This window comes from Dendrobates tinctorius, unplaced genomic scaffold, assembly GCF_039654945.1.
Source record: "Dendrobates tinctorius isolate UK_male_01 unplaced genomic scaffold, ASM3965494v1 ptg000038l, whole genome shotgun sequence".
NCBI lineage: Eukaryota > Metazoa > Chordata > Amphibia > Anura > Dendrobatidae > Dendrobates > Dendrobates tinctorius.
Genome location: NW_027361706.1, coordinates 33,611,912 through 33,630,341, shown reverse-complemented (window position 1 = coordinate 33,630,341; position 18,430 = coordinate 33,611,912). Strand labels below are relative to the sequence as shown.

The 18,430-nt window shown below is 48.1% G+C and overlaps 1 protein-coding gene across 1 annotated transcript in view; it reads left to right on the top strand.

The window, feature by feature from the left end:
* The first annotated feature begins 1,252 nt into the window (after positions 1–1,252).
* Positions 1,253–18,430, top strand: part of LOC141088328 (man(5)GlcNAc(2)-PP-dolichol translocation protein RFT1-like) — a 382,865-nt gene continuing 365,687 nt past the window's right edge. The window contains exons 1-4 of the mRNA XM_073574376.1: positions 1,253–1,318; positions 1,710–1,795; positions 2,848–2,964; positions 3,448–3,637. Of these exons, the coding sequence (XP_073430477.1) occupies positions 1,253–1,318; positions 1,710–1,795; positions 2,848–2,964; positions 3,448–3,637 (459 nt within the window). The remainder of the gene's footprint in view (positions 1,319–1,709; positions 1,796–2,847; positions 2,965–3,447; positions 3,638–18,430) is intronic.

Genomic DNA, 18,430 nt, shown 5'->3' with positions numbered 1-18,430 from the left:
TATATTACAGAGATGATGGATTTTGGAAATAAAAACTTACCGTCAAACGCTGACGATGCGAGGGAGGGCTCCCAGAAGATGTGCTGTCTTCCTCATGGCCAGACTCCATGGCTGTGGGTGGTGTTTCTGCTGCTGCCATTGCTTCTGCTGCTGCTGCTGCATCTATTGGGCGGCTGTTGAATAAAGAGAAACAAAGGGCCAATGAATATCTTGATATTCCATAGCCCTAGTTTGGAGGAATGGGGGATTTGATAATTACCGTCTCTCATCTGCTTCTGGACTCCCCTCCCGTTCAGCATGCTGCTCCATTTGGGGTGGTGCTGATGGTGCTGCTGCTGCAGATGTCTGCTGCCTTCTCCTGCTCCTGGTTCTTGGCTTGGGTGGCATGTTGGGTGTGGCTGAGGGTCCCATTGTCTTGCTTTTATATATGTCCTGTGGGCAGAGCTACTGAGCATGCTCAGACCAAAGAAACCGGATCCGGCCGCCGGATCCGGCTGTCGCCGGATCCGGCGCATTGCGGCGCTCATAGGCTTTCATTCTATGAAAAAGCCGGACACGCCGGATTCGGCGTGTCCGGCTTTTTCGACGGATACAAATAACGTTACAGTCACCGTTTTTTCCAGACGCCGGATCGCGTCACATTGCCGGATCCGGCGAAAATCGGATGAAACGCATGGCCATCCGGCTCGATCCGGCTCTAATGCAAGTCAATGGGGGGGGAAACCGGATCCGGCATTGCATTTCGACGGATCCGGTTTTAGTCAAAAGCGCCGGATCGCGCCTGAAGCAGAAAACCTGATGTGTGAAAGAGGCCTTACTGGATGTAGTTCACAACATTCTGTCCATGAAGTACATTTTGATGATAGTCCTAGCAAGTTACTGGTGAAACTCTTCCAAGTTTCCGTTAACATACAAAAATAAGCGATTTACATGAATAACTTCTGAACTACACATAGAGTTGATCTTTTTTTGGCAAACATTATTCAGAACATTGAGCTGGTCATTTTGAGTACTAGTGGTCCAGGGTACCTCTTTTCAAATTGAACTACTTATGTACGATAGAGTAGGTAGCGCGACATAAAGAAGCGATTTATGTGAATAACCCAGGACCACAAGTAGTCAAAATAAACATCTCAAAGTCCTGAACAAAATTTTACCCATCCACTCTATGAATAATTCATCATACATGAAAATCGAATAGCTAACTAATAGCTAACTGCAGACTAACTTGAGTCCGGTGGTGACCGGCAGCATGGCGGCTCAGCACGACGTCCTCCGGGACACCACCAGGCTGGCTTCCTCCACTACGGTCCTGCAGGTACAGCCCTCGTCCTGCTGTCCGCTCCCCTGCAGGAACCTGCCCTACAGTTGTTCTGCAGTGGGTCTCCAGCAGCCGTGGAACTACAACTCCCAGCATGCCCTGACAGCAGTGGCCGTGTAGGCCTGAAATCCCCATGAGCTCTTGTTCATTAGTGTCACATGTGAAGAGACTATACAGCCGTTCTGACATTGTGGGTTTTCATAGTAATCCCCTCAGCCTCATCAGGTGTGTGTGTCAGCTCCGCATTAGGGGCTTTTCCGTCTTGTTTGTGGAGTGATGTCAGGCGCTGATGATGCAGGAATGCTCCGGCTCTGGGATTGGTAGCAGCGCCCCTTTGTATCCTCCGGCAACGCAGGCTCCGCACCTGACAACCCTCTTGTCTGTACAGGTCGTCTTCCGGCTCCTGACCTTTGCCCTGAGCGCCTTCACTCTGCGGTACGTCTCCAGGGAGGTCATCGGCGTCATGAATGTCCGGTAAGTGACCTTCCAGTCATCGCTGTGGCCCAGTGGTGCAGACACCTTTACTGTCACTGTGACGGCAGGAAACTTGTGATGTGGGGTCTGGGCGCCAGTCCCCTCCCCCATAGTCAGAGTAGCGCAGAAATGGTGCAACGTTTGCTGGTTTCATGCCAGTTTGAATCAGTTCTTCCATAATGGGGGGAGCGACATGATGAATCTTGACCACGCCCACTTGTCCTTTTCATGAAAAATGCTGGCATTTTGCACTTCAGAAATGTTACTCCAGTCCCTGATTGGAGTAGTATTTCTGGTGAGGTGTACGACACTCAGTAATGTGCTGAATTCATTAAGTGTGTGTGACTCTTAAAGGGGTTGTCTGGCCTTAAACCAGTCCTCAGTTACTGTATGTCTGCAGACTTGTGAGTCCTCATATCACATACTTCCGGTCACATGACCACTGCTCGCTGCATCCACACCGGAGAATCCTGACAGTGCGCAATGTGAGTACTCACAAGACTGCAGTCACGTAGAGGAGCTGTAGCTTTGATCTGAGCAACCCCTTTAATAAATGAGGCACATTGTACTCCAGCCCTTCAGTAAGATTGGTGAGCGCTACCCCAATCTTAATGAATCGTCCCCATTGGCTTTGTATTAGTCCCCTCTTCAGTCTCGGAGGGGAGTAGCTCTCTATGATATGCCTGAAGTTTTCGGAAAGTACAGGTATTCATTAAATAGATTTTGTGGTATTTGTGTGATCACCCTCCCCAGGTCCAACAATTAATCTCCTCCCAGTGGCTGTTATTACCTGGATTGCGGCACAAACTAATCAGCGCTGCTGAGCTCACTGATTGGCTGCAGCGCTGTCGATGCACTGGAGATAACCACTGCTACTGGGAGCGATTCAGTGTTGGACCTGGGGATGGTGAGTATAGATGTGTAAAAAAATGCCCTTTTTAATAGTTATTTGTGTGTGGCTAGAGTGAGCTGCTTTGTGCTAGGATTCCTGTGCCCGTATGTAACCTGGCTCCTACAGACATTGCGGTCATTCCGCTTCTTTCTCGCCTCAGTCTCACCCTCCTCTACACCACCGTCGTGTTTCTCGCCCGTGATGCTTTCCGTAAAGCCTGTCTGGGCCATTCTACACAGCAGAGCTGGAGACACACCGTCCACCTCACCTGGTTGGCGTAAGTATTGCCGACGGCGCGGATCAGGACTCTGCTGCAGTCTTGTGGCGCTAAAGACTTGATGAAAAATCTGTTTACATTAGAGAATTGCTAGAGTAACAATTCCAGTATATACTGTGGCAGCGGGGCGTGGTTTCTGAATAGTCTGCAGTCTGTCATCGCACTGCAATATCTAGGCTTGTTATAGGGAAGAGTCAGACGGGGATCGCAGCGCAGTGCTCGGACTGGCCGGCGGCTCTAGCTGATACACATGATGAGGGGTTTCCACTTTTTTAAAATACTTGTTCCCTCCGGCTACAGTTTGTTTTTTACGAACAAGATCCGTCCCCAGGTCCAACGCTGAGGCTCTGCTATTGTCTGCAGCACTGACGTGATATCGACGGCGCTGCAGCCAATCGGTGAGCTCCGCCCGAGTTGACGCCACTAGTGTAACAATTGAGCTTTTGCTAAAGGTAAGAATGTATTGTTCTCTTGTATTTGCAGAGTCCCGCTAGGCATCTGCTGGTCTGTAATACTAGGGGGGATATGGCTGAGTATGTTGGAGGTCCCCGATCCAGCGATTATCCCACATTATGGCACCGGGGTTCTGGCGTTTGGATTTTCTGCAGTAATCGAACTGATGTCAGAACCGTTCTGGGTCCTTGCACAAGCTCATCTCTTTGTCAGGCTGAAGGTAAGAAAGTGAAGGTGATTCTTACTTGGCATTTACACTAGAAAGTCTTTTTCATCCATGTCTGTGTCTTGTGTTGCTCTGTAGGGATTGTCCGGCCTTAGGTTACAAGTCTGCAGTTACTCTATGTGACTGCAGACTTGTGAATCCTCACATTGCGCGTACTGCCCACTGTGAGGAGTCTCCAGTGCCGGGCACATGACAGTAAGTATGTGATTTGCATACATGCGGTCTCATGCTGACTAGACGTGCTTGGCCTTGCTCCATTTAAGCGTATGAGCCAGATCAGACACGTCTAGTTGGAATGTAGCGGGTAGTATGTAAATCACGTACTTGCTGCTACGTGCCCACCGCTCCTACAGTAGGTTCATTGTGGCGTTGGAGCCTCCATCATTTTCACAAGAAAACAAGGATAGCAGCAAGACGAACGCCATAACGGATGGGATAAGAAAGCGGAACTCCGAACACTAGTGTGAATCATGTCTAAGGCCAACGTCAGCCGAACTCTTTAGCCAGCAGCGATCGTCAGCACCACCACATAGTATACAGATACTAAGTGAGCAATGCTGGCTCTACGTGTGATCAGCCTGCAGGTAACGTTGGATGTCTCTCATCATATTACCGACTTAGCTGCCATCACACCATTTCCATTGCCTTCTCCTTTATTCTCGCCCATTGTTGTATTTCTTTGGTACATCTGATCCCTGGTTGTTGTTCGCGTCCCGTTCTGTATCTTCATCTCCACCACTTGTCTCTTAGGTGATTGCGGAGAGTCTGGCGATAATTGTCCGCTGTTCGGTCACCGTCACTTTGGTGCTTCTCTGGCCTCAGTGGAGGCTCCTCATCTTTGCGCTGGCTCAGGTAAGAGGTCTGCTTTTATCTTCCATATTTGTAAATATATACTAAATGGAGGCCCGATGCTATCACATCGGGAGGGCGGTAATGTCACGATGGGGACAGGCTTTGCAGCATTGAGAATCTCCCCCCCCCATGTGCTCACCCACCTATCCACTCTGTATTTCCCCATGTGCTGACATCTCCCATCTGTTCTCTCTTCTTTGACCTGTCTGCCCCATGTGCTATCCCCCTTGTCTGCTGTCTCACTCCTTCCTGTTCTGTGTTCTCCCCTCATGTGCTGTCCCGTTTGAGCTGTATCGCCCCTGTGCTCTGTCTCTCTCACCCCTGTGTCTGACCGTGTACACAACATACCACAGCTCCTGGGCAGGGGAGGAAGCAAAAGGCAATACTGACATTACAGCAGGAGATCACAGAGGATACATTTTGTGAGGTAAAATATTGTTTAAAAACGTTCAGTGAAATATTTTACCTCACAAAATGGATCGTCTGTGATCCCCTGCTGTAATGTCAGTATAGTCTTTTCCTTCCTCCCCTGCCCAGTAGATGAGGTATGCTTCGTACACGGTCAGACACAGACAATTTTTAAAATGAACTTTCGTTTGTGTGAAAACCACTTTAATGTGGCCGGCTTCCTCTGCCTATAGACACGTCGTGCATCTGCCGCCAGGATCAGCCAAATGATTCACTGCGTGGAATTCACGCAGGGGCAGTGCAACGGTGTTCCACTGGTGGTACTGCGCAGGAGGCTATGTGAGTGTGTGAGTGTGAGTGTGGTGCGTACGGCGTATAGAGTGTGTGTGTGGTGCGACGGTGTTCCGCTGGTGGTACCGCACAAAAGGCTGCGTGAGTGTGAGTGTGTGCTGCGTACAGCGTAGAGTGTGTGTGTGGTGCGACGGTGTTCCGCTGGTGGTATCGCGCAATAGGTTGGTACCAGCAGCAGTTTCCATACTGGGACATCACTTCGGTGTCCCAATATGGAGGTCGGTGAACTTCCTCCTCTTGGAATTCAGAACAGGAAATGAAAACATTACAAGGCAATTATATAGATAGATATTTTTTACTTCTGCATTTCCAGCTGCTTATATATTATCCCCATATTCCGCAGCTCTGTACGGAGATTGCTGTCGCACACGTCCGTCCTGGTCTTACACTGTTGGTGTCTTAAATCTTTTTTTATTAGTATATAAAGGGTGTCGATATCTTTTGGATGGAACTGTATTCATGTACTGTGTCTAAATATTAAAGGGAGTCTGTCCCCCATAACTCCCCAAATACATTTTATAAGAACTAAATTGTGATATGGGGGATTCCTCTATAAGAATCCTGCATGTTGGAGTCTTCCACCTCTCCTGATGGACAGTGCTCGCTTCCAAGAGCAAGTGCTGCCTAAAGTCAGCTGGTGTACTGCCACCGCCTGTGCCCGGCCGCGGTCTCCCACGAGCTCCTCTGCTGATGCCGCTTACTACACTGATACCCCTGGAAAGGCAGCGAGTGGCGCCAGCAGAGACATGCCAGGGAGGAGAACATGCCTGACCCGTGTGCTTGCGTGTGCGCAGGTGTCTCAGCGTGCCTGGGCATAGGCAATGTCAGTGCACACACATCTCAGATGATGCAGGGGAAACACCCAACATGGCAAAATGAGGGTCATAATGGTGGACCGGAACCCCCTTATTTGCATACGTATTGTACTGTGCTCTGCACGATGTATCACATCACAATCCAGTAGAGGATTCTTGAAGATGAAGGAGACATAGTGGAAGGAAACACGGGAGCGTAGATCTACGGCTCAGATTGCTGCTACCTTTACAGTGGGCTCATGCGCTTACCGCGGTCCCTTAGGTCTGTTTCACACTTCAGTTTTTACTTGTCAGTTAAAATCTGCCAAAATGGTGGAAAGCGGATCCGTTGGTAAGTGAAGTTAACGGATGCCAGCGGACCGTTTTTTTGACGGATCCGTTGACTGAATAATTTTAAATGAACCGCAGTCCGGGGGGGGGGAGAGAGAGATTTGTACCGTTCGCCAGAAATGATTTCAGCGGCTGAGATTCCTCCGGGCATGCGCAGTACAAAAATGTGGATCCTTCAGCCAAAAAAACATTACAAGCTCCGTCCGGGCTTGTGGGCGGACGCAACAAAATTGGCGGATCCACAAAAAAACGGATCCGACGGATGGCCATCCGTCAAGATCCGCCAGTAATGCAAGTCAATGGGAAAAAAAAAAACGGATTCGCCAAACAAAATGACGGATCCGTTTTTTTTGGAAAACGGCGGATCTTGACTGATGGAAAAAAACTGAAGTGTGAAACAGGCCTTAGGGGATGCCTGAACTTTGTTTCCATGCAGTTTGACTGTCTCCCTTGTCTCTGATGCTCCCTGTAAAACCATGCTTTATGGATGTGATGTGTGATTAGTGGGGTCTTGGCTGCATTTCCTGTAGACTATAATATGCGGACACTTCTTTATTTGGAGTGTGGCAATGGGATCCCAGTCAGCAACCAAACAGATCAAATATTTATGACCATTTATGACATTTAAAGGGAACCTGTCACCTCGTTTTGCCGCTATAAGTTGCGGCCACTGCCTTTCAGGGCTTTTCTACAGCATTCTATAATGCTCCCTTGATAAAGCGCCTGTGGCGGGCGCGAAACGTACGTCGGGGGTTGTTGCATGGGCCTTCACCTCCTCTGCTCCCCGGTAAGCAGCCTGCCTTTACTTGTTTCCACACTTCGGTCATTTGGACCGCTGGGCGGGTCGTCTCCCGGGTTCTCTCTGGCACAATTGCGCAGTTTTGATATGCTGATACATATGTTATTAACTATTTAAGAATCCTTTCACATGTCATTGATTCATTTATGTTCAGTGTCCATTGGACTTGCACATTGACCCCTCTGGATGGTTTTTTTTTTTTTTTTTGGCGCTCTAGACATGTACAACTATGTACAATACACATTAAATTGAGTATGCCATATTTGACTATCTTTTACCATTAGACATATGTCTGTTATGTGCAATGCCCATGGGCTGACTGAACGTTGTGCCATGTAGATTTCGAGCACTGGTATCATTTTATTTACCCTGTCCTTGTCTGTCCTGATTGTTGTATCATTGGGGCTTATCCCCCCTATTTTAGTCAACTTGTATACTTGTCAGCACTTGATGTGAGTACTAATAAAATTTATACTTTTGCATATATTTTGGATCCGTTACTCCGTTTTCTCCTTTTTAAGATTAGCATATGGAGTGGTAATCCATGCACAAGGCGTTTTTGGACCATGGTCACCGCCTTGTCTCGTTCTCTGATACTGGGCATTATCATATAAGCATTCTATAATGCTGTAGATAAGCTCCCGGTGCAACCTGAAAGATAAGAAAAATAAGTGTTATTATACTCATCCGGAGGCTGTCCGGTCCGATGGGCGTCGCAGGTCCGGCGCCTCCCATCTTCATGCAATGTCGTCATCCTGCTTGCTTCGTGCCTCGATCCTGCCAGGCGTACTGATCTGCCCTGTTGAGGGCAGAGCCAAGTACTGCAGTGCGCAGACGCCGGGAAAGGTCAGAGAGGCCCAGTGCCTGCGCACTGCAGGGATTTCCTCTGCCCTCAACAGGGCAGATCAGTACGGATGCGCAGTAGCGCGGCACAAAGCAAGAAGGAGGACGACATCGCATGAAGATGGGAGGCGCCGGACCTGCGACACCCGTCGGTCCGGGTGAGTATAATAAAACTTTTTCTTATGTTTCAAGTCAGGCCGAGGGTTATCTACAGCACTATAGAATGCTGTAGATAAGCCCCGAAAGGCAGTGGCCGCATCTTATAGCGGTAAAATGAGGTGATGGGTTCCCTTTGAAGACCACTTTCCCTCTCTGTTTTATAGAAACCAGTGCAAACTAGTTTTTCATTTTGCAAAAGAGTGCTCTGGTAAGTGCCATCGTAGAGTGGAGGCTACCCTATAAGTCAGTACCATTTAACATGACCAGGTATAATAATAATCTTTATATAGCGTCAACATATTCGCAGCGCTTTACAGTTTAACAGTTCCAAACACAAGTCATAAGTAACAAAGTTAACAATACAATAATGAAAGCAAAATAAGACGACCCTGCTCGTGAGAGCTTACAATCTACAATGAGGTGGGGGAGATACAAGGTACAGGTGTGTATTTACAATGATGTATTTACAATGAATGTCCAGCCATCTTGAGGGAGTGAGGGATGGATGGAGATAGTGAATGGGCTACACACGCACACTTACACATAGAATGACTTTGATTAGTGAACGTGATGGGCTGCTCTGAACAAATGTGTTTTGAGGGAACGCTTGAAACTATGCAAATTGTGGATAGTCCTAATTTCTTGGGGTAGAGCATTCCAGAGGATTGGCGCAGCGCAGGAGAAGTCTTGGAGTCGGGAGTGGGAGGTACGGATTAGTGCAGAGGTTAGTCGAAAGTCGTTTGCAGAGCGCAGCGGTCGGTTAGGCCGATAGACAGAAATGAGGGAGTAGATGTAGGGGGGTGCTGCACTGTGGAGAGCTTTGTGGGTGAGAACAAGTACTTTGAATTGGATCCTATAATGAATGGGCAGCCAATGTAAGGACTAGCAAAGAGCGGATGTGTCCGAATACCGATTAGCCCAATGGACGATCCTGGCCACTGCATTAAGTATGGACTGGAGAGGTGATAGTCAAGTAACGGGGAGGCCAATTAATAGAGCGTTGCAGTAATCCAGGCAGGAGTGGATCAATAGTACAGTGAGGGTTTTTGTTGTTTCCATGGTGAGAAAGGGGCGGATTCTAGAGATATTCTTTAGGTGTGAGCGGCAAGAGCGGGCAAGAGATTGTATATGGGATGTGAAGGAGAGATTGGTGTCAAAGATTACACCCAGACAGCGCGCCTGCTGCCGGGGTGTTATTGTGGTGCCACCTACAGAGAGGGAAATGTCCAATTTATGAAGGTTAGTAGACAGCGGGAGCAGAAGAAGTTCAGTTTTGGAGAGGTTGAGTTTCAGATAGAGAGCGGACATGATGTTGGAGACTGCGGACAGACAGTCACTGGCGTTCTTTAGTACTGCGGGGGTAAGGTCGGGGAATGACGTATATAGTTGTGTGTCATCAGCATAAAGATGGTACTGAAAGCCAAATCTGCTGATGGTCTGTCCTTTGGCCGTGTAGAGAGAGAAGAGAAGGGGGGCCAAGGACTGAGCCCTGAGGTACCCCGACAGCGAGAGGAAGAGGAGATGACGTGGAGCCAGAGAACAAAACACTGAGTGAGTGGTCAGAAAGATAGGAAGAGAACCAGTAGAGAGCAGTGTCCTTAATGCCTAGTGACTGGAGCCTAGAGAGTAGAAGATGGTGGTCAACAGTGTCGAAAGCTGCAGATAGGTCAAGAAGAATGAGCAGAGAGTGGTCACCGTTACGTTTTGCTGTCAGAAGGTCATTGGTCACTTTGATGAGTGCAGTTTCAGTCGAATGTAGGGGGCGGTAGCCGGACTGTGAAGGGTTTAGGAGGGAGTGAGTGGAGAGGTAATGGGTAAGGCGAGAGTAACCTAGGCGCTCCAAAAGTTTAGAGATGAAGGGGAGATTGGAGACTGGTCTGTAGTTGTTTGTGCAGGATGGGTCAAAAGCAGGTTTCTTTAGTAATGGAGTAACAATGGTGTGTTTGAAGGAGGATGGGAAAATGCCCGAGGAGAGGGAGAGATTAAAGATTGCAGTTAGGTGAGTTTTGACGACTGGAGAGAGAGACTGGAGGAGATGTGAGGGAATGGGGTCGGTAGTGAATGTGGTCGGACGAGAAGAAGAGAGGAGTCTGGAGATTTCCTCTTCTGTGATGGGATCAAATGTAGAAAGTGAGCCAGGGGAGATGCAGGAAGGGATGGAAGTCACAGCACTTGGTGGTTGGGAGCAGATTTCCTGACGGATATTAACTATTTTCTCTGTAAAGTGGGAGGCCAGGTCGTCAGCACAAATGTCTGTGATAGGGGCTTGTGCTTTTGGCCTGAGGAGGGAGTGAAAAGTGTCAAAAAGTTTCTTGGGGTTGTTGGCTAGTGAGGAGATCAGGGTGGTGAAGTTGGTCTGTTTGGCGAGGTGAAGGGCAGTGTTATAGGTTCTTAACATAAATTTGAAGTGGATGAAGTCTTCTGGTGTGCGGGTTTTTCTCCATAGACGTTCAGCATTCCTAGAGCATCGCTGGAGAAGTTGAGTTTGCGATGTGAGCCAGGGCTGTTTTACTCTGTGCTTGGAGATTCTGAGGGTGAGGGAAGCTACTTGGTCTAGGGTGCTTCTAAGAGTGTCGTTGTAGTGATGAACAGCCAGATCAGGACAGGAAAAAGAGGAGATTGGGGACAGTGATGAGTGTAGGGAGTCTGAAAGTGTCTGAGGGTTTATGGCTTGCAGATTTCTGACTGTGTGGTAGGTAGGAGTAAGCTGGGGTGGGCGAGAATTTGTGAGCGTGAAGGAGAGAATGTTGTGGTCAGAGAGTGGAAGCGGTGAGTTATTTAGGTGGGAGATTGAACAGAGCCGGACAAAGACCAGATCAAGGGTGTTACCGTCCTTGTGTGTCTCAGAGGGTGAAAGCTGCGAGAGGCCTAGAGAGGTGCTTAGTGATAGAAGCTGGGATGCAATTGTGAAACTAGGGCTGTTAATGGGGATGTTGAAGTCTCTCAGGATAAGAGTTGGTAGTTCTGAGGACATGAAGTGCGGCAGCCAGGCTGAAAAGTGGTCAAGGAAGTGAGTGGCTGAGCCTGGGGGCTGGTATATGACCGCTACTCTGAGGGAGAGGGGACGGAAGAGCCTGATGGTGTGGACCTCAAAAGAAGGGAAGGAGAGTGATGGAACTGGGGGGATGACCTGGAAAGTGGATAGTGGGGACAGGAGTATGCCGACTCCGCCACCATGTCTGTTTGTGGGTCTCGGGGGGAATGAGAGAATTGTAAGCCACCATAGGAAATGGCAGCAGGAGAGACAGTGTCAGAATCCTGAATCCAGGTTTCAGTGAGGGCCAACAGGTTAAGAGAGTTGTTCAGAAAGTAGTTGTGCAGGAAAGGAAGCTTGTTACATACAGACCGTGGATTCCAGAGGGCACAATTAAAAGATGGAGATGAGGGAGTGCAAGTAATATTAATAAGATTAATATCATTTTGATATGAGGTAGGGTAGGGGTAGAGGTTGGGGTGCTGTGGACCAGGGTTGGGGGAGATGTCACCTGAAATCAGTAGGAGTAGGAAGATAAGGAGCAAATAGTTGTTGGAATTGTAAGTAGTTTTTTTCTGCGATGTGTTTGGGCAAGATGGGCTGAGGTTTCTCAGGAAGGTGAGGAGTGCATGGGAGCTGTACATGGGAGAGGGAAGTATAAAGGGGCTGATGTGTATGAGTCGTGATGGAGGGGGGATGGGGTGGTGAATGTGGATGGCAAGGGAGCACAGAAGGATAGAAGTAAAGCACATGGATAAAGGGGAGAGAAAAGTGTGGGTTACCTGATTCCTGCCCTGATTAACGGCCATGGATACCTGCCCTTTTGCTTGATGCTTAGCTTCTGGGATGCTTTGCTTCTGGGATGCTTGCGTGCTGCACCCCACACTGCGTGCGTCCCCTTAGGAACTACTAAATATATAGGCCACACTACAGGGTCAGGAGAGAGGGACTGTGGGAGCTGGTTTGGGATAATTTGGCAGCTGGGGCTAGCACACCAGGGGGTGGTTAGATGATCAAAGGCAGGAGACCAGGTTGCATTTATTTGCTATAGCACCTTTCACCTGATAAGCTCTAGAGAGGCCACAGTCACGGATATAAAGCAGTAAGAAATACATTGCAACAAATGAATTATACCAAAGCTTTAGCAGGCACATTAAAATATGCCGCAAAAATTGTAAAGCAGCAAAAGACAGACAGCAAGCAGAAGTATGGACTTGTACCATTTGGATATATTGCAGCAGAAATGACAGCCAGCAGAGGTGGGGAGTTGAACCATTCAGGCTGCATGCTATAACAGTGAATGGAGTGAATACACGCAGGGTGGATCAGTTCAGAAGTTGAATGATTTGATTACCATTTGTACAGGGATGACTCTGCTGTACACTGATGATGGGAAAACACCCCGAAACAGGCTGCTGGAGATGAATTCTGGCTCGTTGTTTATCCCAGGTCATGTTACAAGATTCGGACATTGTCTAATAGGATAAATACTTCTCCTGGGTTGTACTTGCAGGAGAAGCTCTTTCGCTCTGTTAGAGAACTTATTTACATACTGATCTCCCATGGAGCATTGCTGTTAGCGTGCATTTACACTAGCTGATTATGGTGAACAAGTTTCCTCACAATCGTGGAGTGGCTGCCGATCACCTGACAAATGAGCAAAATGGTCGTTCATCTGGTGAAATGATTATTAAGCTGCTCTTAAAACCCATCTTTCTCAGCAGCACATCATCAGAACATGTGCTGCCGAGTACAAAGACAGTCTGTTCTCACAAAACAATCCTTTGGAAGCACAGTTGCTTGTATAAAGAGGCTATCAAACAGCAGATCGCTGTATATAAAGCTGATTGGCAATAGGCGTTCAGTGTTAACCCACCCAGTGGTCCCGTACTTGGCTGATCTCTTCCAGGGGAGCCATTACTGAGCCCACATTATAGAGTCCTGGCCTTGTAACTTTCGCTTTGTCTCTCCTAGGTCTTGTACACCAGCCTGCTCTCTCTGTTACATCGTCTACTTCGCAAAGTTTCTTGGTTCTCGGGAGGCAGAGAAGAAATCGTTTCCTCTTCACAGCATGATGGAATTTTTACCCCGACGCTCTGTATCTCAGGTAATATGGTGTTTGGCGCATCCTTTTAGTTGTCATTCCCATCATTATTCATTTTAATTTCTTTAAATGACCAGATTCATTTACTCGGGGGGCAGAGAAGGCTGTCTTGGTGGTTTTAGAATTTGACCGTCTACCATGTTCACAAGTTCGGGTTTTGAGATGCAATTTTGAGACCAAAACTGGATTAAAAAATAGGACCATCACGATTTTCATTTTAGATCTCCTCTATTTATCATCCTCTCCTGGCTTTGGCTTCAGAAACTGCATCAAGAAAACCTGAATGTAGAAACTCCTCCATGGCAGCTGTCGTATGGACAGTCAGTCACGTGATTGCTGCTATCTTAGGTCTCCTTTGGACAGGCATATTTTTGGTCCAGGTGCACTAAGGACCACACAAGGACAGTACATGGACTGTTGGTAGCCTGTATGCTGGGAAATATCCCAACAAGCTGTATTCTGGTCATTTTATGTAATAACGGGCAGCTGCTGCATTCAACCCCCATGTTGATGAGTGCACGGAGCTGCACATGAAGCCAATCGTGGCCAAAATTGTTGGTGTAACTAGCTGTGACGACTTCTGGAGTGGACCCTCTGGGTCGTGGCACCAACCCACCTAGGGCGAGCTCACCTAGTGGGGACCACCCCCTATACAGGGAGTGTCAGGGACAAGCCCAAGGGGGTGAGGTGCCACGACTGCTGGAACCAGGTGGCCGGCTCACAGGAGACACGAGTGAGTGTGTCTAGCAACAGGGAAAGTGCAGAGTACAAGAGTATGCAAGGCGTGGACACAGGGACACGCAGGGTATAGGACAATACACGGCGAGTGTACGGGGGCACGGAGAGTACAGGACAGTACAAGGCTTGTACACAGGAGTGCGTTAGATACAGGATAGTGCAAGGCGGGTACACGAGAGCACGTATGGCGTGCACAGACAAGCACGCCCGGGGGAAGCAAAGCAGGGTGCGTGCGAGGGAGCACGCCAGACTACAGAGTTAGACAAAGCGTGCGCAGAGAGCACGCCGGAGTGCAAGGTTAGGCAGAGGGAGTTCTGAGAAGCACGAAAAGAACAAGGCAGGAGCTGAGTGTGTGCAAAGGAGTATGGCAGAGCACAGAGCAGAGTGTAGATAAAAAGCATGTGCTAGGAAGCACGGCAAGGCTGAGTAGAGTACAGGCACGGAGCACGAGGCAGCGTACAGGCACGGAGCACGAGGCAGCGTACAGGCACGGAGCACGAGGCAGCGTACAGGCACGGAGCACGAGGCAGCGTACAGGCACGGAGCACGAGGCAGCGGACCTGAATACAACGCACAGCCAGGTAAGGACCAAGCAGACCAAGCCCGGAAGCACAACAATAATCAGGCACCTCCCATAGGAAGAGGTAGCCTTATATAGGGCATGAGTGCTAGGACTTTCGGGTCGGGTCCTCCAGTACCATAGAGAGGGCAAGGCTGCAGCTAGAACCTAGAAATGCGCACTAGCAACGTTGTGCAGGCATGTAACTGAGTATGAGAGGTGCACGTGCGCACCCGACGGGACCCGTGGAGCGGCCGCATGCTGAAAGTGGTGACGTCGGGCGCAGGGTTCCGGCCCCAGGTGAGAGCGGCGTGACACTAGCCCAAAAATTACAAGTACTGTGTGAACTTGGCCTTGGACCTCATTCACACGTTGGTGTTTTAATCCAAATGCACCGATCAACAGATCAGGGAACTTGTATCCCCATTCCAAAATGGAGCAGTAGGTCAGATGCAACACTCTGCAGCTTCATTGGGAATTAATGGAGCTGCCATCAAGCTGTGCACTGCTGCCTCAGTGTAATAGGAATAAAAGTGCCCCTTTCTGCTTATCAGTGCCGATCCCAGTGGTCAGACCCCTGCTGATCAAGTTACCCCCTATCTTCCAAATAAGTGATAACTTGTCACCAGAATGCCCCTCTAACTTCTTGTCTGCTTTTTATTGCATAAATTGCAAGTTTGCATTGTGCCTTCACTAATATTACCCTCTCTCAGTAGCCCCCAATCATGTCTATGGGGGCTACAGAAACGGCTTCTCACTTCCGTGCTTGGCCTGGTTTCACCTTCTGTGGCCAGCACTTGGATGTCGGTGTATAATCAGGAGGCCTTTAGGAAATGATGGAGGAAGAAAATTAGACACAAAAGCAATAAAGCACAATGTGTTTCTGATGCTTTTTTGTGCTCTTTTTCCCAGAACACAGGTTTTTTACCATTTCAGTTCCATTAAGAAAATGCCCCTGGAACGCATCACATTGTTTCAACATGGCTTTATAGCTCAATCTTACCTTTATGTGCCAATATTGTCAGAGGAGCCTGCAAGCGGCAACACGTTTTCATTGTGCTGTGTAGAATGGTGCATGATCAGCAGTGCCTTTTAATTATTATTGGAAGATAAGGGGTGTAATGACAATTCTCAGCTCTGCTGTACTGCAGGAAGCCTAGATAAGGCAGAATAACATGGCCGCGTGCAGTAACCGGAGCTGAGTTTCTGATTGTATCTCTAACAGGACTTTTTGGATTGGAAGCAGGCCTGGCTAGCCTGGAGCTTCTTCAAGCAGTCGTTTCTGAAACAGATTCTTACAGAAGGTTAGTTTGTAGCCATCACATCAGTAAATTATGGGTTGACGAGAGTTTTTTTTCCTGTTTATCATTCTGTGTGGTTTTATTAGGAGGAAAAGCAAAAATGACGCTGTTAGCCATTCTCTAACCTTGTATGGACTTCTTCTTCACGTTTCCGGTATCTAAGAACTTTAAGAAAAGGGAAACAATCCTAAGGTTTAACCTATAGCTGTTAGATTTTAATATAATATATGATACTTGTTTTGTTTTTTAGGTGAGCGCTATGTGATGACTTTTCTCAGTGTCCTGTCATTTGGAGATCAGGGTAAGTTGCAAACTTTCTTACACCACTGTTTTCTGTGTATTACACTGTGACGATGTGTGTGACAGAGCATGAAGGGACACCAGGCCGAAGATCAATCTAACGGGATTTATTGAGACAGGGAGCACAGAATATAAAATATCAGTAGCGTCTCTTAGAGTCCACTATGAGTCCACATCAAGAGGGAAACAGTTTCGGTGGCCCCACCCAGTAATCCGACGCCAGGGAAAAGACAAAATAATCCTGGGATGAGTTCAATGGATCCAACAGATGAGGGACATCACACCATTCCACGTGGCAGCTTTTAACTCTCCCCACACGGGCACCAGGATCTCTCCTCAGCATAAGGTCCCAGCACTTGGCTTGTCAACACCCAACTCCACTCAGCCAACACATGAGGCTATTGTCCTGGGATCAGCCCATCGATGGGGGAAGTCTCCCACCTACTTTTGACTATGTGGCTAACTTAAGAAGTTTCCAGAAGCTAAAGCTTGTATTGGATAAGTCCTATGCTGAGGAGAACAAAGACAGACTCCCCCACTGGTTGATGACTCAGGCCTGATTACATTGCAGTCCAGGGACTCAGGTCGGGGGAGGGACACGCTGTTACATACACATCTTTTTCAAATGGAGATATAAATAAATATATTGTAGTGGGAAATAATAGCTTTGCCAGTCTTTCTGAGATGCATTTAGGCAATCGTGGTCAGCCTGTATAAAGAGGCTATTAAACGATCACCGCTGACTATCTTTTAAGAGGTTGTCCACTACTTTTTACATTGATGACTTATCTATCCTTAGGATAGATTATCAATGTCTGATCGGCTGCCACCCCCATCGATCAGCTGTTGTCAGTGTCCGCCAGCCGGAAGTACTCACGGAGCTGGCCGTCTCCTGATAGTGGCTGCCACAGGGTATTACAAATTTGCCTTCTATTGATTTGAATAGGAGGCAGATGTGCAGTACCAAGCCCTGAACGCTACCAATAGATGGAGCAGCTAAGAAAGTGAGTACTTGCGGCCACATCCGGCACCGATAACCAGCTGATGATCAGCTGATCAGTGGTGGCGTCAGGTGTAGGACCCCGGCCAATCAGACATGGATGACCTATCCTACGGATAAGTATCAATGTAAAAGAAGTGGACAATCTCTTTAAAAGATAGAAACTGCATCATGTACCCATCGCTCAGGTCCTACACTAGAAGTAGCAGTCTTTCTGATAATCATGTAAATTATTTGAAGTTAGCAGATGGCAGCAGCTTTACTAAATACACCAGAATTCTGGCTGAATTTCTGCCAAAAGTGTTGATACCCTCGAAATTGTTCCTGAAAATGAAGCATTTACCCTAGGAATTATTACAATTACACAAGTTTTATTATATATGTTTATTTACTTTGTGTGTATTGGAACAACACAAAAAAAACAGAGGAAAGAAAGACAAATTGGACAGTTTCACACACAACCCCAAAAATGGTCCGGACAAAATTGTTGGCACCTTTCCAAAATTGTGGCTTTTATTTCATGCATGTGATGCTCGTTCAAACTCACCTGTGGCAAGTAACGGGTGTGGGCAATAGTGAAATCACACCTGAAACCAGATAAAAAGGGGCGAAGTTAACCCAATCTTTGCATTGTGTGTCTGTTTGTGCCCTACTAAGCATGGAGAGCAGAAAGAGGAGAGGGGAACCGTCTGAGGACTTTGGAATCAAAATTGCTGAACAATATTAACAATCTTAAACTTACAAGTCCATCTCCATAAATCTTGATGTTCCTTTGTCCACGGTGTACGACATAATTAGAATTGAGCGGATTGGGGGGGCGTGGCCTAGCAGCATGTGAGGAGGACGTGGGTCTGCTGAGCTCCCACACACAGCTACTGATTACTGCCATTATATCCCCACAGCACGGTCAGTAACTAATGTGTGCATTCCTGAGACCTGCGGGTGCCGCTGGACAGAAATATTCAGCCTCTAGCCCTAAATCATGCGAAAAAAAGGTCAGAGAAGAGTGACTAATGAGCTGGGGCATGGGTCCCAAGATGGCGCTGCTAACACAGTGCGTGCTCTGGAGGAAGCGGCTGCAGACAGTGAGGCCAGGAACAGGGAGGTGGCAGCCCGGCTGAGACGCTTTGCCAGAGTGGAGGAGGCAGAGCGCGAGTCCCTCCAGGAGACAGATGAAGAGCTGGAGTCTGCAGGTGAAGGTATGGATCCGGAGGTGGGAGAGAGGGGAGAGGAGGAGGCCACAGGCTCTGGAGG